Raw genomic sequence first — 27,832 nt, forward strand, 5'->3', positions numbered from 1 at the left:
AAATATCAATACCTATAGTTACAAGTTACACAATTTTTTTTTTTGTAATTTTTCTTATCTCTCTACTCATAGCATAGAGCATCCCCCTAATTCTACAGATGCCAGTTACTTCCCTTTCAATAAATAAAAATCTACTTTTACATTGTTTAAAAATTTCTTGAAAATATTAGAATTATTTGAAATATTGTATATGAATATACCATTAATTAATATCTTACAATTGTTTTTTTTTTAAATAGTGTCATATCACTGCTTTCGCTGTAAAAAAAATCAAATAGAACATGAAACAGCATTCGTATTCAAATTAAAACCCGCTAATAACTGTATTCGTTTCTTCGTTTTTCTTCTGCTGCAGTTTCTCTCTACTCACCTCAGAACTCACAGTAGAGCCTGAAGCTTTATTTCACAAACCCAAAATCTAGGGTTAGGGTTTTCGTTTTCGTGCCATGGAAGCCGCAGTCGTCGACCCCGGTTCCAGCCTTCTCAAAGCTGGTTTTGCAATTCCCGATCAAACTCCGGCCATGGTATGGAGTGAATTCTCGCCTGAAAATCCATTTTTCGCTTTGCTTCTAATTTCATTTCTCGACAAGCATTATAGAATTTGTGTTAATTTTGTGTCTTCCGCCAATGTGTGTCCCTAATTGTGGCTCTTTTGGTTCAGATAATTCCCACTCAGATGAAGCGAATGCTCGATGATGGGTCAGTGACCGATAACCCAACAGTCGACGACGTTTCCGTCGATCCGGTTTACCGAGGTTATGTCAGAGATTGGGATGCCATGGAAGATTTACTGCATTATGTATTGTATACTGGCCTTGGATGGGAAATTGGCAATGAAGGGCAGATACTCTTCACGGATCCACTTTGTACTCCAAAGGTTTGACTTTAGAAGTTTATGCATTTATTTGTCATTAAAAATTATTACTGATTTAAAATTTCCCGTTTGTTGACCCTATTTTCAGCTTGTCTGGGATTATATGCCTCATTGAGCACTTGTTAACTATTTTGGACCTGTTTGGATGATTTTATGTTTGACAGTTGAGAAATTAAGGCTTATGAAAACAATGGATTACCGCCGCTGTTTGTATGATAATTCATTTGAATTTTCTGTATAGAATTTTGCAAACTTCATTCCTACAACAGCATTTCTTGAAGTGAGCAATACTATTTGTCTTATTTTATGCTTGTCGTAGGTATGGCAGTGGCTTATTAACAAGCTTAATTTTAACAAGTACCTACATACGCCTTTTTCTTCCTAATAGGGTCGTAATGTGTCTCTGGAGTATATGTATGTTTGCTGGTGTATTCCTCGAGTTGCCCTCCTTAGTTAATAAAAATTAAGCATGTACTCTTTTGAAATTTTGGTGTCATCTTTTGTGTGTATATTTACGTTTTTGTCTGAGTTCAGGATTTCTGCCGGACTTTTGGTATTTTCCTCTACTGTGCCTTCAAAATACACTGATTCTTGTATATTAAAGAAGTTTTCAATATATTTTAAAACATCAAAATCAGTGTACATTAGTGTATTTTGAAGGCATAACAAAGGGACAACACCAAAATCCCAAGAGAAAATCCAAATTCTTAATGTCTAGGAAAAAAATGCATTTCTGGTTTATGATTTTTATCAACTACATAACAAGCTTTCTATATGATATAGCATCTGCTTGGATAAACACCTCCAAAAACACTTCTAGGAGAAGGAAATTAGAAAAAATGAAATGAATTTCTCCATAAGTTAAAATCAGTTTATGTTTAAGTTAATTTGTAGAAGTTCCCTTATATTTTCTTGTGTAAAAGATGATTTTTAGCTTATGTTTTCAAGTATAGTTACTCTACAATATATCTCGTTTTCTTTTTTTTTTTTTATTTCTGTACAGCAGTAGTATAGGTATTACTGTAACTGAAGCAGTACAGCTGTCTCTTCTAACATTCTAAGTATCTCTGGATTATATAGGTTAGGTTTGTTAGAGGTTAGTTAGAGTTCTCTATATACTTGATTCTATTCAGTTAGGTTTGTTACAGATTACTTAGCTATATATACTTCAATGTACCGAATTTCACTTGGGTTAAAAATTAATTTACATGAATTTCAAATCTCATTCATTCTCTCTCAACCTTAATATTATTCATAAAATAATTTTAACTCATGGAGAAGTTTATTTAATTTTTTTTCCTATTTTCTTCAAAAAGTGTTTATGGAAAAGTGTATCCGAACATGCCCATAATCCATTAGACTTTCCTTGAAATAAAAATTGAAGGTTTACAAGTCTGTAGTACTCTTTAATTTAACTTTTCTTTCGCTTTTTTATTAACAGATGTATATATTACTCTTTAATAGATATATGCATTATTGTTTTCCAGGCTAACAAGGAACAGTTAGTGCAACTAATGTTTGAAACATTCAACATATCAGGGTTTTATGCTTCTGAACAAGCAGTGCTGTCACTATATGCTGTAGGACGTATCTCTGGATGCACAGTTGACATTGGTCATGGAAAAATAGGTATCCATATCTGAAAGAATGGGAAATCAAATATTTTTTTATTGTATAATTAAAAACTACAAACAGAGATGGTTTATTTGATTTGCTTGCTGTAAATCAAGTTGTCTAATTTGAATGTGGGTGTATATGTTATCTCTATCACATATTCATGTGATGTTTGTGCCCCAAAAGCTCTATGGTGGGTGACTAAAAACCTGTTGTAGTCAAATCTCTGTATTGCAGCAGAGTAAAATAAAAATAATGTATAGCTGCATATCATTTATCAGTGGTCAAATATAAATTACATGGGACTTTGTCAGATCTTTAAAGCCAAAAAGAGTCAAAAGGATAACTTAAAAATTGAACTGTTGCCTGCATTTGCATATTCATTTTACCCTGCCTTTTCTACATGCCATCTTTGGTGATCTAATAAGTATGGTATGTGCTATCTAAGAGCATGAGTAGAAAGCTGAGTGTTTCTCTTTCAAAATCTGAGCTTACTAATTATCCACAACTTGATCTTTTTGGCTTGCCTGATCAGATATTGCACCAGTGATTGAGGGTGCTGTTAACCACATTGCCTCTAGAAGATTTGAGTTTGGAGGTATCGATCTAACTAATTTCCTTGCTCAAGAACTTTGCAAATCCAATCCACGAGTGAATCTCAACATCTCTGAAGTTGAGAAAATAAAACAGCTATACTCATGTTGTGCTGAAGATGAATTAGCTTATCAGCAGACTCAAGATTCTTGCCCTGTGGAGACACATACCCTTCCTGACGGACAGGCATGTCTCTTTGTTCCTCCATCTAATAATTTTTTCATTTACTTATGCCTGTTCCTAATGTATTTAGTCAGTTCATCAATCAAGTTTGTTTTACTTTAGATTTTACAATCTTAGTACGAATGCAAAGCAGACAAAATTGAAAGGTGGGTTGAAAAATTGTGTGTTAGGACTTAAGCAGAAGAGGAGAGTCCAACCCAAAAGACTAGTTCATTAGGTGGGAGAACTGCAAGACTTAAGTACCGCATTAAGTAGTTTATCTTACTCAATGTGGGACTCCTAACATTACCCTTTAAGGGCTGAAATGGCAGCTTCACTCTATTGAAATTGACCCACCGGTGGCTCTTTTCTCCTTGAGAACACTTCACTCATCTATTAGTGTTCATTTTGCACCTTAATTCAGCCTGTAGAGTCCGTTCTGTAACCTAACTCTCAATGAAAGCACCAATTGTAATGATTTAAGCACAAGTGGAGAACCCAACTCAAAAGACTAGTCCACTAGGTGGGGGGAGAACCTCAAGGCTCAAGTACCACATCAAGTGGTTTATCCGTTTATCCAATGAGAGTAGGGCTTACTTGAGTTGAGATTGTTCACCTGTTCTTAACTTAAACAAAGGCAGAAAGGAGAAGGTGGCTCACATTTGTTACCTTAGGAAAGCTTCTGTTTTAATTCCATAATAATGTTAAATTTGATCTGGCTGGTCACATTGAAGTTCTTTTTTTTTTTTGTTGCGATGCATATGAACTAGTCATTTGGCTTCTACTTTAGTTGGCCAAAGTCTGCAAACCTTGCTCACACATTGGTTATTGTATTACATCGATAAGGTTATAGGAGATTATCATTGAAATATTTAAACTGAAGATTGTTTTGGGTCTAAATGTATTTCTTCTTTGGATGATATTTAATCAAATACGGATGATTGGATGCATGCATTGTATCTTAGTTCGTAGAAGGGTTCTGAGTGATTTTGTTACCTGATAGAAACCGGTAGTATATAGATCACATTCTAGTAGAACGACTCCTTTACAGTAGAGCATTATAACTCAAGCTCTGAAAAATATATAAAGGAAAACAGAAAAAAAAAATACAGAAAAGAATATATCAGCCAGAGCTTCAGAATGCAGCCTTTGTCTCCAAGGAAAATTCCTAAGCTAGTTTCTGTTGCCCCTTTGGTACTCTCTCCTATCCTATAAACACATCCTTCTGTTTTTTCATTTCCATGCTTAGCCCATTTGTTCCCTACCAACATCACCATACCTATTTTCCATAGGATGTGCTGAATGAGACTAGAAACGTCTATATTTGTGCTTTGAGCAAGTGGTAGGGATTTATTGGTTTTACACTTGTTGAATGTTATGATCATAGAGGTGGTCAGAATGGCCATGAACCTTTGACCAGGGTTGGGCATGGTAAGTTTTTGATGAAAAAGCAGAACCAAATTGAAATTATCTGAAAAAGAACTCTAATTCAGATATAAACCATGACAGTTACTAGTTTAACCCATAAGATGTGGATACAATTATTCTCTTGAGAACATGGTAGTTTGAACTTCATAAATGAATAAAAGTGCATAAAATGCTGCGTAAACACTGATATGATAATTTGATGTGTTCCATATAAGGCTGAGCGGCTGAGCAGAGATGCAAAGTTGAGTAGTTGTGATGTGGTGGTGGCAGATCTGAATGAGAACAATGACTTTATACCACGCAGAAGAAGCTCATCACACTAAGAATAAAAGAAGAGTTAGAAGTTAGGAGCTGTTTGGTTGAATGCAGGAACTAGGAAGAAGATATGTTTTCTGAAATATTCAACTGAATGCAATTTGGTTAGCTGATAGATACCAGAATAAGGAGTCTAGCCTCATAAGTATTATTGAATGACAAACAAAGAACACAAGTACATATACAAATCAATAATCCGAGCAACATCTCCTGAGAAGAAATTCACAGGAACACCGCCTCTAATTGACTACCGCATGTCCTTGCCTATTTTGTTTAGAATAATGTCTCCAAATGGCAGGTCTTTCTTGTTGCTGACCTATAAATATAACTTTCTTGTTGCCTGATACAGTCTTTTTTGGTTCAGTTTTGTCGTGTTTTCCTATGACTGCCTTGTTAGTATAATTCTCTACCTTTAGCATGTACTTTCTCATTCTTACTTTGGTCTTCTGCATTTGTTGACTTGTTCGAACCCTGATTTTTGAATTTTTATAGGTCATTAAAATTGGAAGAGAAAGGTATACCATTGGGGAAGCTTTGTTTCAGCCATGTCTATTAGGTTTAGAGGCTCATGGCATTGTTGACCAGCTCGTCCGTACTATTTCAAATGTGTCATCTGATAATCATCGCCAACTTCTTGAAAATACCGTGGTTTGTGGTGGCACTTCTTCTATGACCGGTAAACAATTATTTCATTAGCTCTGCTTAATCTAGTGTGAAAGATCCTATGTTTTCTTTTTCCTTAATATGAGTACAACAGAACTAATGAAAGGTCTTGCTTTTCTGTATATTTCACTCGAGGGAGGAATGCAATTTTCCCTAATTATAATGTTATATTACGGTTATATATACTATAAGAAATCATATGGAAAAAATAATTAAATATAACTATTTTAAATATAGAAAACATTGTTCCTTTTTATCATACGAAATAAACATCATATAGCAAATAGAATATTATAGTAAAAGTTTAGTGTAATTATAATTTTAGTCTCTAAAATTTATGGGGAGTTTGCTGTTGCTTTTTGAAATTTATAAAAAAAACTTGTTTTTTGTCTTTTTTCTCTAGCGTTTTCTACCAAAATGTCATTAGAATGAAAACTTTGAAAGGATGATAAACATGCAGTAGGTTATCATGTAAACAACTTATAATTTGTTAGTTATATAAGTGAAATAATTAGCAGCGATATTCAGGTAAAAAGAACTAAAACAAGCTTTTTTCCAAATTATTGGAGTTAAAATGATTAATTCTAAATTAGGGAAACTAAAAACAAACTTATCTCAAATTTGAGACTAAAAACATTTATACATTAAATTTATATTGTTCCTTCCCATACTGATGTGTATGAAACCATGAACAACACTATTTCTCATATTGTGCATTCATCACCAAATAGTAGACAACAAAAACTTTATCTTGTAACTCACTTTTCTTGTGTTGTTCCGTATGTTTGTGCATAAAATGCTGTTTCTATTGCATTGTTAAATAACTTTGCATTTAATTGCGTACGGAATTTAAGTTTTCTCTGATTAGTAAGAAAAGAAATTTCGTGTTAGATGTCTATTTGTTCAGTATGTTCATGGCTAGAGGAGGGTTATCTCGGTAATCTGATCGCTTTCTATGAGAAAGCTAACCGCCAATGTTGCTTCTTTCTGTAGGTTTTGAGGAAAGATTTCAGAAGGAATCTAGCCTAAGTTCATCTGCTATTCGACCTACCCTAGTAAAGGTAATTCTTTTGTCAAGTAAATAATCTGACAAGCACGTCTCATTGACATCATATTTATGTCAATTTTAGTATTTAACATTGAAATAATGTTTCATTTTTGTGGTCACTAATTCTTGAAATCTGGTGCGTAATGAAATATGGGATCCAGGTCCATGGTTTTATTTCCATCCCTCTGCAATTCACATGCTTAGACCAGAATAAGTTGTTCCCCGCAGCAATTTCCTGCTTCCTCTCTTTGTGGGGATAAATAGTTGCGGGCTTAATCTTTATAATAGTTCATTATGATCCTATACTTTTGTCCATAAACTTTATATCGTTATTCATGTTCTAACTTCTGTTTCCTCTGACTGATAATCTCTGGCATATTGCAGCCTCCAGAATACATGCCAGAAAATTTAACCGTGTACTCTGCATGGGTGGGAGGTGCCATACTTGCCAAAGTAGTTTTTCCTCAAAATCAGCATGTAACTAAGGCAGACTATGATGAAACTGGGCCTTCCATTGTTCACAGGAAATGCTTTTGATGGGATTCAATTGCACAATATTCGCAAACAGCCAGTTCCTTTACACTTATATTAGCACATTTGGATAGGCCCCCAATTGACTCTAGATAATTCTAGACTTGCAAGATGTCTAGGTGGTCGCCTGATTTTAAAAATTGTAGTGGATATTCATTAAGTAAATGCAATCATATTTCCATGTTTAGGTGTATTGGCACCACGGGTAGATGACTTGAGTAAAACCTTGCTCTGCCAAAATTATGTATATTGCAGTAGTAGCTGCATGCATATTGTTGAAATGTAATGTTTTATTTCTATTATTATTTATGTATTTGAACCCAACTTTAGGGTTAGGGTTTAATGCAGTGCCTTGACCTTTTGTATTATGCTCCTTTGTAACCGTGTAAAAAGTACATACAACGTTTTACTCCATTTAAGTTTTTCAAGTTGGTATCAAGTTGCTATCCTTGTCCTTATGTTTTTTGGTCGTAGATTTCACCTAAGGTTTTTGTCTAAGTTAGTTTTTTTTTTTTAATCCTTGGGTTTTCCTCTCAAAGTTGTTCTTTTTGGAATGACTTTCTCTATATTAGCTACTCCTACTATTATCACTGCAAAACTTAAATGGAAAAATTATTTATCTTGGTATGTTTATACGTTTTTTAGTCAAAGATACCATAATCATCTTGAATAAGATGTCTCCACTCTTCCAAATGAAGAAAAACCTTAGTGGCAAAAATTGGATGTTCAATTGTGTTAGTTTATGACAATGGGTTAAGCAAAAGGTCTTAGAAATTCTGAGATTCTCTAATACATGCTTCTCTTTTTGGAAAATATTTAAGTGTTATTTTTAATTTCATACCATTCACAACACTGATTATAAATTTTTAAACATTATATTTTTTCTTACATTAACTTTTGGGTTTGTAATGTAAAATTTTATCGTTATGTTTAATTTTTATATTTTCGTATTTTTTATCATTAACTATTATTATTTTTACACTTATTAAATCATCATGAACTATGAGTATTTTGGTAAATTTGATATGCCATGATGTTATTGTGCTCAACATTTTTTTAATAAATTATTATACTATGAAATAAGAATATTACTATATGTTTGACTTGACAATTTCTACAAACTTTAAAACATGTTGAATTTCAATTGTTTCTAAATTTAAATTGTTTCATTTTTAAATTATTTATTTGGATAAAAAAACTGAAATATTATACATTAGTTTTTATTTGAATAAATTATTTCAACTACTAAATACAAAATTTATTTTAATATTAAATATATTTAATAATCTATCAATTAAAAATTAATTCTTATTAATATTAAATTTCTTTACATACAGAGATTGAAAATATGATTTCATTGTCATTGATAAAAAAATCTGACTAATAGTAACAGAAAATAATTAATTATGGTAAAACAGATGTAATTTTAAAGTTTACTTTTTAAATTTAATTTAAAACTTTCTAATTTAAAGTAGACAAACTGTTCTTGTAAAGTTATAAAATATTAAAAAAATCAGCTTTTACTTAAATAATATATTTTATGGTAAAACATATCAAATTGTTAAAAATCTTAGGTCACATACAATAAATTTATAATATATAAATAAATAAAAAGTTGATGTTATAAATAAACTTTATAAGATTAAATGAGAGGAATTTGAGTTTTTAAAAAACTAAGTGGTAGACTCTATTGAAGCAAGAGGATGTACAAATTATGATAACTACACTTCTAATATGATAATCAATTAGAGCATGAAGGAAAAAACTTTCCTCTATTAAAATATCTAACATTTTGACATGTAGCAATGGTTTTAGTGCCACCATGGCTCTGTGGTGTTAAGATCACATCTTGTAAGTATATTCCTTTGCATGGGAAACTTTTGCTGCAATCAAAATTTATTGCCACCTCTGAAGCACTTGTTCCTCTTATGTTTTCGTACACAATGTTACTCAGTTGCACTGCTGAGACCTGAAAATTTTATCAATCTTAACGGTATTATGACACGCTTTTACATTTGTTTGACACAGAATAGATGAGTAAAATGGTCATAAAATATAAAATTTTGTATTTTTTCAAGAGTAAAGAATAGTATAACACACATTAATATTCATTTGACACATTTAATAAGGGCAAAATGGTTTTAAAAGAGTTAATTTTTATAGTTTTTCGAAAAAGAATAAAGTAAAAAGTAAGGAAGGATAATATCAAATTAATGTAAAAAAAATTATGTGTGTCAAAAGATATTTTTTACTTTTTTTTCTTTAAGAAAAGAGTAAAAAGTAAATAAAAATAATATTAAATGAATATAAAAAATTGAGCCAAGTAATATTTTTCCTTAATACAAGGACTTTCTCTCTTTTTTCTCATTCACACCTTCAAAAACTCACCTTCTCTTTGCATGGCTTCTTCTGGTCACAGTAGTTTTGATCTACAATTATCGGATTTGTCACATTTCTCATTACTATATTCTCAAATTTTATGTTTCTCGCATATCCAGAACCTCCCTGTGTTGTCATACAAACATTATGTAAGACATCATTCGTAAAACACAGTCTCATAGTCAGAAGGAAAATCATTAAATTCAGTTAATCTTTCTTGATTGAAAGTTTAGGAAAATGTCTTTTGTGGCAATTTTTAGCATATAAAGGACTTCCAAACAGTAGTTTCCATGTCAACCCACAAAACACAAATGAAAAGAAAAAGGAAAAGGTTGGTTGAGATTAGTTAAGAGGAAGGATCAAAGAAAGTTGAACTACACAGCTTTTGAAAAAGAAAACCATGTTGACTTGTGAAAAGAAGGTTAAGAATTGGTGGACTGTGTGTAAACTTGCCAAACATGGTTGGTTGAAACATTTCATGTCAACTTTGGTCAGTTAGAACTTAGAAGTGATAACCAACCAAAACAAAAAAGTTGGAACAAAGCATGGTAGTTCAAATTGAGCATGTACAATAGGTCAACTTCCAAATTGTTGTAGTCTTATTGTGCCTAAAATTTGGCATTGTGTTCAGATTTACCAATTTTTCTTGAAGACTTTCTTTGGAATTTGTACAAATCTAAAATTAATTTATGTGGGTAAGTTGAATTGCAGTTTTCAGAAGCAAAGTCAAAAGCTTTGTATTGTATGTATACCTGCCAAGTCTTTATTCTAACTCCATTAGTGGTTCCTCTTATGGTGGCTCTGTTCACTAACACATTAGACACATTAGCCCTTGAGTTACCAGCCCCTAAGCTTCCAATGCTGCAACATTATAATACAACATCAACTTTTGAAAAGGTTCAGCCTACTAAAATATACTAATTTTATTGTTATTAGCAATTCCTCCTTTTTCTTAGAAAAGATACTTTATAATATTATATTTGCTTTTTACCCATTGCTTGATCTCATTGATACTATGTATTGAGATTCACCAACATAATTTGTTCTAACATTGTTCTATGATTACAAACCTGATTCCATGCCCTGGTCCACACGTAACATCTATCACTCGAACATTCTCGGACCCACTCACTATTGAAATGCAGTCATCACCTTCAATAAAACAGTGAAAAAAGCATATCAGAAAATCTAAAATTCGTGTTTTTTTTTTCTAATATTGTGTTGTTGATTTTGGTTTTCACCTGTCCCAATGGAGCTATTGCTTATGATAATATTTTGTGTCCCTGTGACGTGAATTCCATCAGTGTTGGGGCTGTTCCCTGGTGCTCTCAGGATCAAATTCGAAGCCGTCACATTGTTGCACCTTTGAAACCTTACATGCATTTGTTGTGCATTTTTGAATCTCAGGTTTGTCACTTTCAGGTTGTTGCATCCATAGAATGTCACAGCCTGTGCAACAAAATTTAGTATGCAAACAGAGTCATGTGTGCATCAACGTGTAAAATTGTTGCACGTAAAATGAAACATCATGCTACAAAGAAGAACATTAACTTACAGTTGGAGCGTGTCTGCATGGCTGTGAAACACAGAGACAAAAACTCATGTTCAGTATTGAAAATCACACGAAATCTGACTCAATTAACATCACACAGATCTGCACTATTCATTGATTTAAGATGTAATGCATAATGAATGTGCAGAAACGATCTCCTTTTGATGATTCTGGTATATAATACATATTTTTTAATCAGTTTTGCAGAATACAATGAACAGATTTAACATTAGTTCTGCAGAAGTGTTTTTACTGGAAATAGTGTAAAGAACAATGTGAATGTTTCAGGAGTTTGAGTTAATTACGTTGAAATAGAACAACTTACAAGGCTTTCATTGGTTTTGCAAGAGTTCTGCCACCATTTTCTGCCATTTCCATTGATGATGCCACCACCATCAACTCTGAGATTGGTGAGATTTTGAAACATGATCCAGAATAGTCTTTCTTTTCCATATGCTGATATATCAGGCCATGCTCTGATTGTTCCATAGACCTGAGCAACATGATGAAGCAAAATTGTGGGGAAAGTGAAAAAATCACCTAATCTCTAACTAATCATTGGTTGAAAATGTTAATTAATCTCACCCTGAAGGCAGTGTTTGGTTGGCATGGTCCTGAAAAAGTGATTGGCTTCAAATGATAGATTTTTGCTTTTGGGACAACAAGAACATCCCCTGAAGAACATGCCTCATTCCATGCCTTCTCAAATGCCTAAGGAAAGAGAAAGATTGGTAACTGAATGGAGTTAAACACAGTTTAATAATTCTCATGTCAGATTGTAACGTTAATTAATTACCTTAGTGTCATCTCTTCCATCATTAGCTTTGGCTCCATAGTCATCAACACTGATCATTCTCTTAGACCTTGCAGAAGGGTTGGATCCATAAGCCCTTCTCATGATGTTACCAAAATGTTCATTGTTTGGTTTGACAGAGTAATGCTGATACTTAGTTAAATCATATGTGTCTTCTAGGAAAGAGCCAAAACACACCCCAGATGAGACAAACATGGTGATGAAAAGTGAAAGAACTGCAACACTTTGTGGAGACATTCTCGTGTGATGTGTCTTTTTTTTCTGTGACAAAACAACAAGGTGAGAAAAGGTTGTTTTTTAGGATTATAGAGAGACTTGTGCTGTGATAAATGGCAAAGGAAGAGTTATATGTATATATATTTATAGGGAAGTTAGAGCTGGTTTTGTAGAGAGAGAAAAAATTAGCATTGATTGATTGTAAGAAAGAAGAAAAATTTGTTGAGACTGAGAAGAAATGAATACTGGGGTGTTACCAGAATTTTGAATCAATGGTAAAAAATTAAACTTGAGTTCGTTAATTTCAGGTGTTCTTGTGCTTGTTTACCAACTGCCAAACATTTTGTGCTAAGTGTGTTTCCATTGACTGCTAAAACCAGTTCAACATGTGTATCAGTAATGGAAAATTCAAAGTGCAGTATGACAGCAATATTGAATAAAAGGAAAACTTTTAACACCTTAAACATTATCAAAAGTCATTCATTTTTTTCTGATTGAAAATTTGAGGATATGGAAATGATATATAAATTTATGTTTATTAACTCTACTATTTAATAACCTTCATACTATAAACCTCTTACTTCTGATTACTTCCTTATATATATTTTAAAAATTTACCATATCACTTTTTTAAAAGGTTAAAAATGTTAGTATTAAGAAGTTAGGAGACAATATTTTAGGAAAATTCTAATAACACATTGATGTCTTGAAACCTAATTGTATTAATATTTTAATGATATGTTTTCTATTTTTAAATTGAAATATTAATATGTATTATTATATTACTATAATAAAGTTATCAGGTAGTGTTTATTTGATGTATCTGTTAAAATGTAATGTTTCTTTCTAATATAAAAAAAAAACAAAAATTTCGGTTGTATATATTTTCCTCTTTCAGTTTTTTAACATATTTAAAAAATATATTATTTTTTTATTATTTAAATTGTAATTATTGAATATATAATTTAATAATTATTTGTTTAAATTTTTAAATATTTAATAATATTATACATGTGTGTACTATAACTTGTATAAATTTAAAAAAAAAATCACTAGAGATTATTGTTGTAGAATTTAGGATCGGAATTTATAATTTTATTTTTAATGATTTGAAATTTATTCCCTTATTTTCATATGTAACATTAAAATATAGCCTTTCATATGTTACATTCAACAAGCTAGATTCATCGCATCACATTACCAAACAGCAAAATCTTTTCAGTTACGAAACCAAAAAATGACTCATATATGCAATAATTTACAGAAAGAAAAAAAAAATCATTGAAGTTTAATGCTTTTAATAACATACTTAAACTTTTTCAGTAGTTAATTAAAACATATTGATATTTGAACTGCCCTAAATGTTTGATATTGAAAAATCAAACAGAAAATAAAAATGCAGATTTAAAAGTTAAGAATCACACAGTGCCATTCTGAACGGGTAGATCAACTTGCAGAGTTATTATAATTTAACTTTTTTTATTGTCAGTTTCTTCTAATTCACTTATTAAAGATTAATTTTGTTTGTTAATATCATTATGTTGCTAATTAATCTATCTAGTTTTGGCAGAAAATTAATAGCAATTGGTGAATAGAGTTGCCTGAATTGTTCTTATAAAATGTAATTATAAAGTTTAAGTATAGTTAAATATATTATTTTTATCTTATTTTTATCTTTCATGTTTAGTTTGGTATTTGTTTTTATTTATATTTTAGACTTATTTTACATTTTTTTATTATATATATTCAACACAAAAAAAATAATTTCATACGTAATTTTTACTGTATCAAGCTATCATATTTATTGTAATTTAAGCTAAATTTTCACGTTTGAGTTCCCATTATCCATTTTAAAAGTGCGGAAAGTGATTGCAAGAATTTTAGATTTATGGTGGGTTAGGCAACATTGTAGCATTTGACATATTTGGTACATAACCACCCATATGGTTTGACAAATAAGAAACAACAACAACTTTCACTAAAACATTCTAAAAGAACAACATGTGTTTCTTTTCTTGACTCAAACTAGGTTATGTTTCTCACATGGAAAATTCAATTTTCACCATCAATATTTTAGCTTTAAAATTCAGTATTCATTCAAACAAAACTTGAGTGATGAAAAAAAGGGATTCAATTTTAAACTTAGCATAGAAAGACTTATTCAACAACGACAATTATTCTACCAAAACATTCAATTTAGGTTTGAAGGAATTAGAATTATTAAAATGATTCTCAGCGCATAGATTAATGCATGAGCTAATAAACACAGGTTAAATAAGATTTTTTTTTTTAAATTGTATTTTTAAATCAAATTTATTATTTTATTATATATTAAATTACAATATTTATAAATAAAATTAATTTTATTATATATGTATATATGTGTTTGTGTGTGTGTGTGTATATATTAAAGTTTGTATATTTTTTTAACTTTTCAAAATAAGTAAAAATGGTGTGTTAGTTAAATATCACTCATATTTTTCTGAACATAACGTGTGGAATCAAGGGAACATTCTAGTTAGACACCACTGATTGAGATTGTCCTGATTATTCATACATTTTTTTATTTTTTTTATTTTTAAAACTTAAAAACTATTATTTTTAATCTATAGCCGTAATTTTTAAATAAATAAATAATATATAGTCTCAATTTTTCATTACCATATTATATAACGTTCAAAATTTATTTTAAAAATATATAATCAAAAATTTTGCAAGAGTAGACAAGAAAGGGTTAAGAATTTAACACATCAATTTCTCCTCATCTCGACCTTTTGACTACTAAAATATTTCAAGATAGATAGTTTTTCTCTTTTTTCCACACGTTAAAGTATGTGATAACAAAGATAATCAATTTATTAAAATGATAATAAAAATTAATATATATATATATATATATATATATATAAGTTTATAACTAAATTTTCATTAAGTTTTCTTATTATTTATCATGTTTTCAATAAAAGCAATAAAAATTACTTGTTATTTTACATTATCAATAATATCATTTGATATTAATTATATATAAAATTCATTTCTCTTAACACATGAAAACAGCAAGATGTATCATCTAAATTAAAATAATAATAAATACTCAAATAAAAAATATAGATATTCAATAGATAAAAAAAATTAATAAAAAATCAATTAAATATATTCAAATTTATTATATAGCTTTCAAAGTTAATTAAAATAATATATAATTTAGATGTAAAATACATCTGTTATTTTACAGTGTGTTATAAAAAATGTTAACTTGGTTATCACTTGACACCTTATATGTCTATAGAGTAATCCATGTTCCACTTCTGAAAAACTTGTATAATGGAAGCACTTGGAATTTCAAAGTGACTTCAACAACAATCCTTGTTTTCATCTCTCTTCCATCTACCCAATTCTATTATTATTTTAAACTTGAAAAAAAAAATCATACATTATATATAAGGAAATACATATATAGTTGTGATTATTAAGTACATTATGTTGACGTTGTGAATGTGAATACATAGTGTAGTAGTAAACTTATAAGGACAAAAAAATGTTTTGATGAGTTAGGTTGAATAAAATGGGGAAGTTGGCAGTAATGTTGGTTAAGGCAAAAGGGATGAAGAGAAGTAAGATTATGTTTTGGATACATAAAATGACATGAAATCAACATATAGTTTAAAAAATAGCAAAAAACGGTCAATTGGAGACTGATGAAAGGGTTATGGAGAACTTGGTTTTACATTGGACAACATCGTCGTCTTGTTTAAGAGAGGGCTCAAAGGTGCAGTCTTAAACACTCAAATGCTAAAATGTAATGGAGTTCTGAGTCATAAACATTTAAGTTCCTGTTCCTTCCCACTCCGTTGGCATTTAAAGGAAGAAAGAGTGCGTAATGGAATTATCAATTCCATTAAGTTCACTACTTGCATAAGAAAAAAAATGAAATAAACTTTACAGGAAATGTCCACTAGGATGAAAAAGACTGGTCTCCTTATTTCAAGAAAATTATTTGCAAAGATGGAAAGCAGTTACAAGTTTGGACTGTTGAACCTTGTATGTACAGAAGACAATGAATTTATGGATTTTAGCAATGAATTATTTCAATATGCAAAAAAGAACTAAAGAAGCCTTATCAACCTCAAACAAAAATCCTGGTTTCAAATGAGGCAAATTGATCGACCACTTCCAAACATCTTACTCTTTATTCAATTTACAATGGAGTACTCGTGAATGTTGCTTTGCCGAGGTTAGGTGGTGATTACTGGGGACATAATCTTCATGAATGTTGGTTTTTCTAGCTTAGCCTGCATTGATCGTATAAGGCATTTTAGCAATAGCATCCTATTCAAATCTTAATTATTCTCAAAGTCAAGTAAAGAAACATTTACAGAAGCCACTACAGAAACCACCTAACCCAGCTAGGACAATTTCTCTGCTACTTTAAAAAAAAGTGTAGGTGAAAAGTCAGTCCATTGTTAGAACATTTGCCTGCAGTCTTTAACTTGGGGCAAGATTAAAACAATGAACAAAAGAGCCTGTATCTGTAGGTGAACTTGTACCAACATAACTAAACAGTAATGAACAATGGCATACAATGATTGCCACGTCAAGGGGTGAACATATCGGGCAGCAAGAAAAAAGTATTATAATTTATAGAAGTAGGACATTCTATTTAAATTTTGAAGTTACCTACAAAATGCATAAATTATGCACCATGATTCATAGAAGTTAACTTTCAAAATTAAATAATGCACAATATTTTCAGCATCAGTAAATAGAATAATGATTTGTCATAGTGAGTGAGCAATGTGGAGAGGATTCACAAAGGAATAGTGTTCACTTTCATTGTTAGCGGTAATAACATATGCAAATCCTTTTATGATCTCCTTTTGTAAAGGTCTTCTAATATGTTACTCCACTTTATAGATATGCAAAATTACCGAGAGAAATTCTCGTAATAAAAAGAGCCATGTCAAAAATACCTATACTTCTTCATAAGACACTCATAGTCCTAATCTAAAACTTCATTAATCAACCTTCTTTATATACACCAAACTTTAGTACATGCTTCAATTAACAACAAATTAATACTCCAGTTACCAAGTTTAAAAATACAGAACAACGAGTGGCTTTGTAGGTGTCCTGTAATAAATTAAAACACGCACTAAGGCTGTGTTTGGATTGAAGTTTCTAAACTTAAGTTTGAATGAACTTCATTTTGCAACCTGAGTTGTAAAAGCATCTCTCGCTTTACTTCTTTTTCAAACTGAGTTTCAAGGCAAAATAGAGACAACTCTATTTACAATCAAATCAAACTGTAAACTGAGTAAGAGATTATAATTTTTGATTGCACATTGGGGTCTCCAACTGAATACCAAAAATGCACTAAGCAATGAAATTAGATTTTCATGCATAATTCACCTTTGAAATAACCAAATCAGAGTACGTATATAAGCATACCAAGCATGAAGTGTCACCCTGAATCAATCTGGCGGTGGCCAGATTACCTCGCCTGGGACACTTCAACAAGAGTCAAATCCAACCATTTTCCAAACAAAAAAGTCCCCATTCCAATTATGATTCTATTAACACCCAATGCAACCAAACAATAATGAAAAATGTGGTGCCCTACGATAAATTAACACACTAAATTTTGTAAACTTAAGTTTGAATGAACTTCATATAGCAAACTGAGTTTGTAAAAGCAACTCTCTCTTTAATTCTATTTTTCAAACTGAGTTTCAAAGCCAAACTCAGTTTAATATCAAACCCAACTGAAAACAAAAGAAAGAGGCTTTTCAGTTTTACATTCTGCAAATACATTGGAACCTCCCAACACTCAGAAATTACAAACAACGCCATCAATACCTCTCATTTCTCTCTACACCTCACTTCTTCTAACATCGGATCTTCAATCATATCAATTCCTTATATCTTTTGTCTTCCCATCTATCTAAAGGGGTCCAAGAATCATCTTCCCGACAGAAAACCAAACATGCACTAACCAAGGGAAATAGATATTTATAGCACAATTCACCATGAAAACCTTTTTACCAAATCAGCATACACATATTCATACACACCAATCGAAATAGATATTCATAGCACAGCACAATTCACCATGAAAACACTTGAAAAGCTTCTGCCAAATCAGTATTCACATACACATACATACATTCACACACACATAAAATAGATATTCATAGAACAATTCACCATGAGAACACCTGAAATTCTCATACGCATACACATACAATGCACACATAGCAATGGAAATAGACATTAATAGCACAATTCAGCATGAAAAACCTAAAAGTCATCTACCAAATCAGCAAACACATATACATGCATTCATACACACCTCGAGAAGCATCAATGGGTCCTGACCCAAACCGGGGGCGGCCAGAATAGCTCAGAAAAGCCGGGACACTCAGACAAGGGCGAAATCCTTCCATCACCCAAATCAAAAGCTCCCATTACATTAGGAACCCTGACAGCACCCAACCAATTATCTCTAAACACCACGTAGTTCCCTCTCTCAACCCTCAAATCCTTGGCAGAAGCCGAAAACGCACAATCTTCTCCCAAGAACAAAACCCACTCCCCCAAACTCGCCACCTCCACCCACCTCCCCACCTCCTCATCGAGCCTAAACACATCAAACTTCACCGTCCTCTCCCACGCAATGATACCAACACCCTCCTCGTCCAAATTTTCGTAGTCCGTGAATAAGTACAGGTCCACCAGCATCAGCGCTCCGTCGCACTCCACCAGAAACTTCTTGTCCCCGCCGAAGACGCGCTCCGTGACAACGCGGAGCGAGGAGTCGAGACCCACTGTGACTGTACGGCCGTTTCCGTCGACGGCGTAGAAGGAGCCGCGGAAGGCGCAGACATCATCGTAGGGGGTCGGCATGTTGGGGATGATGGTCCAGCCCGAGTCGCCGCGGCGGAAGAGCGCGAGCTTGCCGGAGATGTGGATGGTGAGGAGGGCAAAGCCGTCATTTCCAACGGAGAGGAGGACGAGCTTCTCGTCGTAGAGGGATTCCGTGGAGGGGCAGGCGCTGGAGAGGCGGAACTCGCGGCCAAGGTCGAGAACGTGGAGGCGGAGGAGGTCGAGCGCGAAACGGGGTCGTTTTGGCTGGGAGCGGGAAAGCGCGTGGAAGAGACGCGCAGTACCGGCGCGTGTGTCGTGGGAAATTTTGACGAGCCAGGGACGGCTGTTGGGGGCGGTGGAGGGTGGCGTGAGGAGGAGAAGGGATCGATGGGAGAGGGAGAAGGTGGGGGTGAGAGTGATGGAGTGAGAGAAGGGAAAAGGGGAAGAAGATGAAGATGAAGAGCGCCAAGAAGAACAAACGGATCGGAAACGGAGAAGGTAGAGAGGGCTTTGAAGGAGTTGGGAGATTAGGTTTAGAAGGTCCTTCGGAAGTTCAGACCAGTCCGCCATTGACGACAACTTTGGAGAAGAATGACTGAGGAAACAAAAATGCTACATCATACACTTCTCATTTCTTTCCAATCAGAACTCAAGTGTTTTGTGTTTGTTTCTTTGTAAAAAGACTAATGTATTGTTTTAATATGAAAATTTATAATTGTAGAGAATTTGTGTATACTTTCAACAATTAAGTTATAAAATTCAACACATTTTTTTAATAAACATCACAACAAAATCATGAAATACCAAGATGGTTAGAATTATGTTCTAAGATAATCTTTGAAAGTTTTACTCAATGATGAATGGATAGTGATTCTATATTTTCAAACATCAAAAGCCTACAAAGTCTTTAACTCTAGGACGATAGTAATTGAAGAGAAAATTCGTATCAAATTCAACTATCATAAGATTTAGCCTAATTAAAAATTATTAGAGTTAATATTTTTCTAAACTCTAGATTGATTAAAGCTAGAAGAAAGAAGAACTGTCCATCATCAAACATGGAACAAAACCATTTGAGTGATTCAACAAAAATATTTAAGGGATTTGTTCCTATTCAAAGATAGATCAGGAGAAAATTCATGTAAAATTTGTGATGTTTTTTTAAGATATTCAGAAGTGAGAGTGAAAAAAATTTGAAAATAAAATTTATGAAAATTTGTGAAAAGTATAATAAAATTTAAAAAAAATGCTTTAGTAAATTAAAATATAATATAATATTATATATATAACACTAAGGAACGAAATATATAGTTTTATCAAAACTATGGCACATATATTCCCATTATGGATTATTATATCTGTTTCGACCGGATCTAGTGGGACCCTGTTAAAACACTCACAAACGATAAAGACTGGCGGACGGATGATATCGCAATGTTTCGGATCGGACGGGCGCTTGGTGACGGACGGACGCCTTTTCACGAGCTCTTGGCTGAGGGCTGGACGCGCTGGGAAGGGTCGAATGGGCTCTCGTCTTCAAGTCCTGGTTGTAGTATTTGTCCTCTCCCTCCTCGCTCTCCAAGTCGGGCGGTCGTCTGTAATGCATGTGTATATTGCATTGTAAGCAATCTGTCCAGAAATCATACCTGAGACCTTTATTTATACTGATTGTAATGGGCTTTTACCTTTCGTGGGCCTTAAAACGACCCAATCATACCTTAATCTTCATTAAGGGCTTTACTGAGTCATTAGTATTTAACCGCGTAGTCAACACAGTGAGGGACGGTCGTGACGACCGGTCAGCAGGGTGACCGGCCAAGGATGTCAACCTGGGTGGGAAGCCACTCGGTTCTGCCGATCAGTCACGATGGACACTCGGTCTTGTCGGTCGACCTAGATGGACGACCTTGGAGGGTCGCTCGTTCTATGTACGGTTGGCCAATAGGTCAGTCCTAGCTCGGACGTGCGGTCTTGATTGTGACCTGGGTGGGCGGCATTGGGTTAACCGCTCGCTCGGTCTATGTGTCGGGAGGACCGGACGGTACAATATCAATGCATCCCACTTGTACACTTGTAATGAGTGTTATTGTGTAGGATTAACGTAGATTACAAAATTGATTTCTAGTAAATTATAGAATTGATTCTCAGCTCCATGTTAATCACATGATTGATTTCAATACTATTAGAATTGATTTTTCACCCATGCATTTTCATTCAGCTGTTATGGATTCTCTAAAAAAACCTCTCACCCTTCACCTCCCTCCCCAAGCATGGAAATGTGGAACCAGTTCCCTCACGTGGCACCTTTGCACAAAATTGGTTCCTAATGTAAGCACGGACACATAAAGCTTCACCAAGATGATGCAAAGCATGAAAAGTAACAGCATGTACCTCATGAAATTTTAGTTACTTGTGTATGGTAATTAATGAAAGACCATCCAGAGGATATATTGGACAACTCACAAGAGTCATAGTTAAGAGAATGGAAGAAGAATACAGAGTTTCAAAGACTCTACTTTTGTGGAGGATTACTTATTAGTCTTCTTCTTTTTTTTAACACCTTTATAAATATGTAATATAGTTTCATTAGGCCTTGTATTTGGCCAAAAAACTTTGTTTAGCTTTGTTTAGAAGACTCGGTGTCCTTAAGTGAAGGTTAGCACATCATTGGGACCTTAATTAGAGGTTAGCACCTAAAATAAGTTTAAATGGGTTGCCTTGGCCGGTCAATATCAAAAGTCTCTTCATTAAATGCTTTAGCTGGTTAGTTACAAGCATATACTACTCATTTAATGTTTAGACTCCTCGTGCTTTTAGGCTCCTTAGTATTCAAGATACTCTAGCATTCTCCTTTACATATAAAAGGAGAGAAACCTTTTGTAATAAACTTGGAACTTGAATTATATGAGTGAAACCTTTGCCAAGATTGCAAGTTTCACTTTTCTTAGTTTTTATCAGGAATTGTATTCTAAACTAGACATCTACACTTAAGCATTATATTCTACAAGTAACATCCAAACAACTTTTGGCAAATAAGAGACTTTGAACGGATTAAAGACAAAGATTACAAAGATGGAAACATTTAGTAATAAAAATACTTAACCATATATATATATATATATATATATATATATATATATATATATATATATATATATGGGGTTTGCTAACGCGCGTACGCCTGTTTTTCAGTTGGTACATTTTAGCAATGTGTACCGGGTTTTAGTAGACAAAAATAACCTTATATATCATAGATTCTAAGTTTTAAGTTTACCTTGAAACCCTTACTCACCTCTCTCATTCCTCTCAATCCTTTCTCTTTCATCTCTCTCACTCAAATCCTTTTCTCTGTCATCCCTAGTGTAGCCCCAATTGAAAAAATCAGAAACACTTGTCGTTAAACAATCTTACAAAAAATGATTTTATAATGAGTTTTTATTTTATAATTTTTGTCTTATTTAATTTTATCCAATTTTCACAAGCATAAAGGAATTGGTAATTGACCTGGAAAAAATCAGAAATACTCGTTGTTAAACAATTTCTTACAAAAAATGATTTTATAATGAGTTTTCATTTTATAATTTTTGTCTTATCTAATTTTATCTAATTTTCACAAGTATAATGACATCAAAGGAATTGGTAATTGGCCTGGAAAAAATCAGAAACACTCGTTGTTAAACAATTTCTTACAAAAAATAATTTTATAATGAGTTTTCATTTTATAATTTTTGTCGTATATAATTTTATCTAATTTTCACAAGCATGACATTGGAAAGAATTGGTAATTGGCCTGGAGGATTTTTTTAGAGATGATGATTCAACATATGCAGATGATTAAATTAGAGAGGTTAGTGAAGATGATGAAATTGAAGAGACGTGAGTAAGGGTTTGGGAGTTTCTTTTTTTAAGTTTTGAAAATGAAAATTATTAAAATACCCTTAACCTTAAAACTTGGAATCCATGATATATAAGGGTATTTTTGTCTATTAAAACCCGATATACATTGCTAAAACGCGCGTTAGCAAACCCCTATATATATATATATATGTGTGTGTGTGTACCATTAAATTTATATAATTGATTATCAATAACAATTATTGATGTCTTATAATTATTTATGTTTTATTATTGGTGATATAACAAATATCCATAATAAAATAAGTATAAAAGGTTAAATATAGTAATAAATATGAGGCTAATTTAAGATAAAATAAATTTCATGACGAGACATATTAATTTTAAAAAAATTGATACTAAATATTTCTAAGTCTATAAATATATTTATGTACAAGACAATACACAGGTAGCCTAACTTAGAATCTCTCAATATCTTATAAGAGGATGTTTTGGTTTAAGGGGTCGAGGTCAAGTCTATTTCTCGCAACGGTCTTCAAACTTCAAGCATAGGTCAAAGTTCTCTTATATAACACTCTGATGCTAAAGTCAATGAATTTGACAATATTTGCAATAAATGTAACAAACTACCTAAATACTTCAAACTTGTATTTGTAGATTTTGAGATGGACTTTTGATTACCTGACTTAATTACAACAAAAATGATAATGATTTAACTTATAATTAATTTAATTATCCTTATCATTAACTCTTCTTTTAGTCTGACTAAGACTGAGTTCACTTTGAGGTGATACATTGTTAAGGAGAGAAAGAGAGCGATGAAGAGAGCGATGGATTAAAAAAATTTCGTGTTCACTTGTGTAGTATTGTGAGCGATGAATCGGAGGTAACAACGAGATTCACGTACTGTAGCATCACTCTCTTAACTACGATGATTTTCAAGAAAGAAGGGTGATTTGCCTAATCTGCCCTTTTGTGATTTGTTATTATTCTCATACAATAATAAAATATCAAACCACCATAATACTGTGTATTCACGAGTGCCTGCATGCCAGAAGAACAGTGAAGATTCCTGAAGCTACAGCCATGGTCACACAGTTTTATGCGGTCTACAAAATGAATAAATTTTACTTCCATAACAATTAAATTTATACTTCTTAAAACTAAATTATATCACAAACAAGTACTATATTTAAAAAAAAATTCATTTCAATCAAGTATAATTTAATTATATTTTTTAAATTATTTTTAATAATTATTCCAAATTTTTAACTTTTAATAAACATTTTTACAATTAAATATAACATTAACAAATATAATTTTATATTACTTTAATACCTAGGGACATTTTGGTAATCTTCAATTTCTACCAATTAAACTAATTTTTTAAAATCGTCACATCAATCAAATCCTACACTAATTCTCACAAACTTCAACTCAAAATTCACTCTCAATTACCTTCAAATCCACTCAAATAAACACACAAAAAAATCACCTTCAAATCCCCTCAAATCCACTCAATCACTCTCCCCCAATCACTCTCTCCTGAATGATTTCTCAACTGGTTTCTACAAGAGTGTAAGCTGATCCATAACTCAATTCTTAGACGGTCATATTATATTGACAATTATAATAAAATATTATAATAATAATATTTTTATTAATTTAAATAATTTCAGTTTTGTACTTTTATTATTTGTTAAAATTTCTATTTTAATGTCATTATTCTAAAATATTTTTATTTAGTAAATTTTATAATTTCATTTTAATTTAATTTAAATTTTAGGAAATTGATTTTTATATTAAGTTACTTTTAAATTATCTTTTAATTTTAATACATACTCATTCATTATATTATTAAATTATTTAAATCTTTTCATTTTATTACACCCATAAGATGTTTCCTTTTCCTTTCTCGAACATGACAGTGTCCTATTCTATTATCTTTCTCCATTTTTTTTTCTTGTTTTCTGGTTATCTTCCATAAAACATCTGTTTTCCAAATTAAAATAACATTTAAATGAAGGATCTTAGTATCTTTAGTAACAGTGATAATAAGAGGAGTAGTTGTCACCTATTTCTAACACATTTATTGTGTTATTAACAAAAATAATAATTTATTTCTCAGTTTTTCTTGAAATGCGTGGTTTCTAACAGAGAGGATGAGGCGAGAAAGAGATGACAAAAGAATAAAAAAAATAGCTGTGAAACCGTAAAACATGTAAGAAAAAGATAAAAATGTAGCCATTGATTTGAAAATGCAAAATCTAACGGTCGAAATACAGTGTTCCAACGTGTGAAACTTCCCGAACATCTGCCCTTCGTGTGTACTAGGTTTTGTGGAAGGGGTTGTTCTGTTCTGTTTATAGTTCACAGTCCTCTTCTGCTCTAAAAGGACTCCATTGATTTGGAAGCTTTTAAAGCTCCAAATCTGTTATTGTGACCTTTTCAGAATCAGTTTTTCAGTTCTCTTTTTCATTGTTTTTGTGTCTGAGATCAAGAACAGCCACAGATAAAGAGAAAAAAAATGCTGTCTTCAAATGTTGTTCCATCATCTTCCCCTCTCACTTTCACCAAACCCAATCCCCATTTCTTCATCAATGCATCTTCCCATCTCAAACCAAATCTTCTCACAAGGTTTCAGACCCAACACAGAGCCACTCCTCTCCAAAGTTCCAAACTTTCTTTCACCCCAACATCTCAGATCCAACATGCAATCTCAAAGGTAAGATCTTTCAACGGATACCTTCTTCACCCTCTTCAGCCCTCGTCAAAACCCAGGCTTCAAATCGTTAAGGCTGCGTCTGAAACCAATCCTGGAGGAGAAAATGTTGACCCCAGTGTCCCCAAATCCAAGAATCTCAAACTTGCTCTGGTGTTTGGGCTATGGTACTTCCAGAACATCGTGTTCAACATTTACAACAAGAAAGTGCTAAACATATTCCCTTTCCCATGGCTTCTTGCTTCTTTCCAGCTCTTGGTTGGGTCCATTTGGATGCTGGTGCTTTGGTCCTCTAAGCTCCAACCTTGTCCGAAAATCTCGAAACCATTCATCGTTGCTCTCCTTGGACCTGCTTTGTTCCACACAATAGGCCACATTTCAGCTTGTGTGTCATTCTCCAAGGTGGCTGTGTCCTTCACCCATGTCATCAAATCTGCAGAACCGGTTTTCTCTGTCATATTTTCCTCTGTCCTTGGTGATAGATACCCCATTCAGGTTTGGCTCTCCATTCTACCCATTGTGCTTGGTTGTTCTTTAGCTGCTGTTACTGAGGTGTCTTTCAATGTACAAGGATTGTGGGGTGCCCTCATTAGCAATGTTGGTTTTGTGTTGAGGAACATCTACTCTAAGAGAAGTTTGCAGAATTTCAAGGAAGTTGATGGCTTAAACTTGTATGGCTGGATTACCATTCTTTCATTCCTGTACCTGTTTCCAGTGGCTATTTTTGTTGAAGGGTCTCAGTGGATCCCTGGGTATTACAAGGCCATTGAAGCTATAGGAAAACCATCCACATTTTATATCTGGGTGCTGTTGTCTGGGGTTTTCTACCATCTTTACAATCAATCATCATACCAAGCACTTGATGAAATTAGCCCATTGACTTTCTCTGTGGGAAACACAATGAAAAGAGTGGTGGTGATTGTATCTACGGTTTTGGTGTTCAGGAATCCTGTTCGACCTCTTAATGCCCTTGGATCTGCCATTGCAATTCTTGGGACTTTCCTGTATTCACAGGCAACATCCAAAAAGAAAGAAAAGAAAATTGAAGGGGAAAAGAGTAGTTAGAGAAAAAGAAGGAAATAAGAGTATTACAGAGAGAACAAAACTGTTTCATTATTTGAGTGTTACTGTTAGCATTGTTAGAATTAGACATCAAATAAGATCTTCCATTTTGGTTTCTTCTGAACTATTGCCAATGATTTTTCTATAGATATTTCGAAGTGCCCTATCTCTGTTTGGTTTGTTTTCATGAATGCAATATCTTCTATCTGATCTGTAGTACCATGTTGGTTAATTTGGACTTTTGCTTACTGCTTTAGCTAGCCAGTAGGATTCATCATCTGATGGCCGAAAGTATAGTGGTTAAATCTTGTATCGTCTTATTCAAATCACTCATGTTACTTCTCTAAATTCTTGTTTTTAGTTTGTACATAAGCTAATTTTAGCTAGAAGAGAAGTTCATTTCAGTTTTTTCTCTTAATTTTCTCTTCTGAAAGTGTTTATGAAGAAACTTGTCCAAGTACACTCAAAGTGATCTGCCAATTTTTGGCATCTATTTATTTTGTTTTTATCTCTTTACAATGTTATTCTCAAGTTCAGTTACATCAATAATTTATACTTTTATGATTATATGTATGTATGCACTGGTGTATTTATTTGCCTTGGGTAATGTAGACTCACCCTTTGGTTATGTTTGGCTGGATGAGTTCATGAAGAAAGGGAGGGGTCAGTGTAGTTTTTCAACTGTATAAAAGTTAAAGTCTAACTGATAAACTTAAGGTATGTTACCTTTTTATTTTCTTCTCTTAAAAGTATTTATAGGAGAGTTGATGCAAACAAGACCATACATAGTTTTCTATTACTCTACCATTTGTTTGATTATTAGCTCAAACTCTATGTTAGCTAGGGAAGGCTGAGCTTCATCTGAGGGTACGAAATCTTGGTAATATGCTATAACCAAAACAACTTATCAGTCTGGTTTACCAAGTTATTATTAATTAGAGCACAGAAATATGATTACTTTTTCTGTGGTAGACATATGCATGGATGCTATTGTAATACTGCAAGCTTCCACCGGTAATTGTCTCTTGATTGTGCTTGTTTTTGGAATCTGGATTCTCTGCTGCTTTTTGTGTTGTTCATCTCATGTGCCTTCAAAATACACAGATGAACCTTTGATTTTGATATTTTAAAATATATTC

General features: G+C 32.7%; 4 protein-coding genes across 4 annotated transcripts; 2 read left to right on the forward strand and 2 right to left on the reverse strand.

The window, feature by feature from the left end:
* Positions 1-273: 273 nt before the first annotated feature.
* Positions 274-7,668, forward strand: LOC124820031 (actin-related protein 7-like). Its single transcript, XM_047291650.2, has 7 exons — positions 274-524; positions 662-877; positions 2,362-2,503; positions 3,024-3,268; positions 5,480-5,663; positions 6,644-6,711; positions 7,083-7,668. The coding sequence occupies exons 1-7, from the start codon at positions 447-449 to the stop codon at positions 7,233-7,235; spliced, it is 1,086 nt and encodes a 361-aa protein (XP_047147606.1). The 5' UTR covers positions 274-446; the 3' UTR covers positions 7,236-7,668.
* Positions 7,669-8,882: 1,214 nt separating this feature from the next.
* LOC124820032 (polygalacturonase-like) lies at positions 8,883-12,275 on the reverse strand. The gene is made up of 9 exons (XM_047291651.2): positions 11,957-12,275; positions 11,746-11,871; positions 11,486-11,653; positions 11,164-11,184; positions 10,850-11,057; positions 10,679-10,760; positions 10,361-10,469; positions 9,618-9,734; positions 8,883-9,198 (listed from the first exon to the last, which is right to left on the reverse strand). Exons 1-9 carry the CDS (start codon positions 12,209-12,211, stop codon positions 8,971-8,973), a joined length of 1,314 nt encoding a protein of 437 aa, XP_047147607.1. The 5' UTR covers positions 12,212-12,275; the 3' UTR covers positions 8,883-8,970.
* Positions 12,276-16,073: 3,798 nt separating this feature from the next.
* On the reverse strand, positions 16,074-19,732 carry LOC124820029 (F-box protein SKIP23-like). Its single transcript, XM_047291646.2, has 2 exons — positions 18,540-19,732; positions 16,074-16,482 (listed from the first exon to the last, which is right to left on the reverse strand). The coding sequence occupies exon 1, from the start codon at positions 19,622-19,624 to the stop codon at positions 18,551-18,553; it is 1,074 nt and encodes a 357-aa protein (XP_047147602.1). The 5' UTR covers positions 19,625-19,732; the 3' UTR covers positions 16,074-16,482; positions 18,540-18,550.
* Positions 19,733-25,249: 5,517 nt separating this feature from the next.
* LOC124820033 (Nucleotide/sugar transporter family protein) lies at positions 25,250-26,912 on the forward strand. Its single transcript, XM_047291652.2, has one exon. The coding sequence runs from the start codon at positions 25,437-25,439 to the stop codon at positions 26,694-26,696; it is 1,260 nt and encodes a 419-aa protein (XP_047147608.2). The 5' UTR covers positions 25,250-25,436; the 3' UTR covers positions 26,697-26,912.
* Positions 26,913-27,832: the final 920 nt, after the last annotated feature.

This window comes from Vigna umbellata, chromosome 3, assembly GCF_029865625.1.
Source record: "Vigna umbellata cultivar VRB3 chromosome 3, Vumbellata_1.0, whole genome shotgun sequence".
In the NCBI taxonomy this organism is placed as follows: Eukaryota; Viridiplantae; Streptophyta; class Magnoliopsida; order Fabales; family Fabaceae; genus Vigna; species Vigna umbellata.

What these genes read in the sequence shown, in the direction of transcription:
- LOC124820032 (XM_047291651.2), bottom strand. Translation starts at nt 12,211, where the DNA reads ATGTCTCCACAAAGTGTTGCAGTTCTTTCACTTTTCATCACCATGTTT. An exon ending in CAATAGCTCCATTGGGACAG is followed by an intron (nt 10,761 to 10,849) that starts GTGAAAACCAAA and finishes GTTTTATTGAAG; the next exon opens with GTGATGACTGCATTTCAATA. An exon ending in TTAGAATAAAGACTTGGCAG is followed by an intron (nt 9,735 to 10,360) that starts GTATACATACAA and finishes ATGACAACACAG; the next exon opens with GGAGGTTCTGGATATGCGAG.
- LOC124820031 (XM_047291650.2), top strand. Translation starts at nt 447, where the DNA reads ATGGAAGCCGCAGTCGTCGACCCCGGTTCCAGCCTTCTCAAAGCTGGT. An exon ending in CATTGGTCATGGAAAAATAG is followed by an intron (nt 2,504 to 3,023) that starts GTATCCATATCT and finishes TTGCCTGATCAG; the next exon opens with ATATTGCACCAGTGATTGAG. An exon ending in TTCGACCTACCCTAGTAAAG is followed by an intron (nt 6,712 to 7,082) that starts GTAATTCTTTTG and finishes GGCATATTGCAG; the next exon opens with CCTCCAGAATACATGCCAGA.
- LOC124820029 (XM_047291646.2), bottom strand. Translation starts at nt 19,624, where the DNA reads ATGGCGGACTGGTCTGAACTTCCGAAGGACCTTCTAAACCTAATCTCC.
- LOC124820033 (XM_047291652.2), top strand. Translation starts at nt 25,437, where the DNA reads ATGCTGTCTTCAAATGTTGTTCCATCATCTTCCCCTCTCACTTTCACC.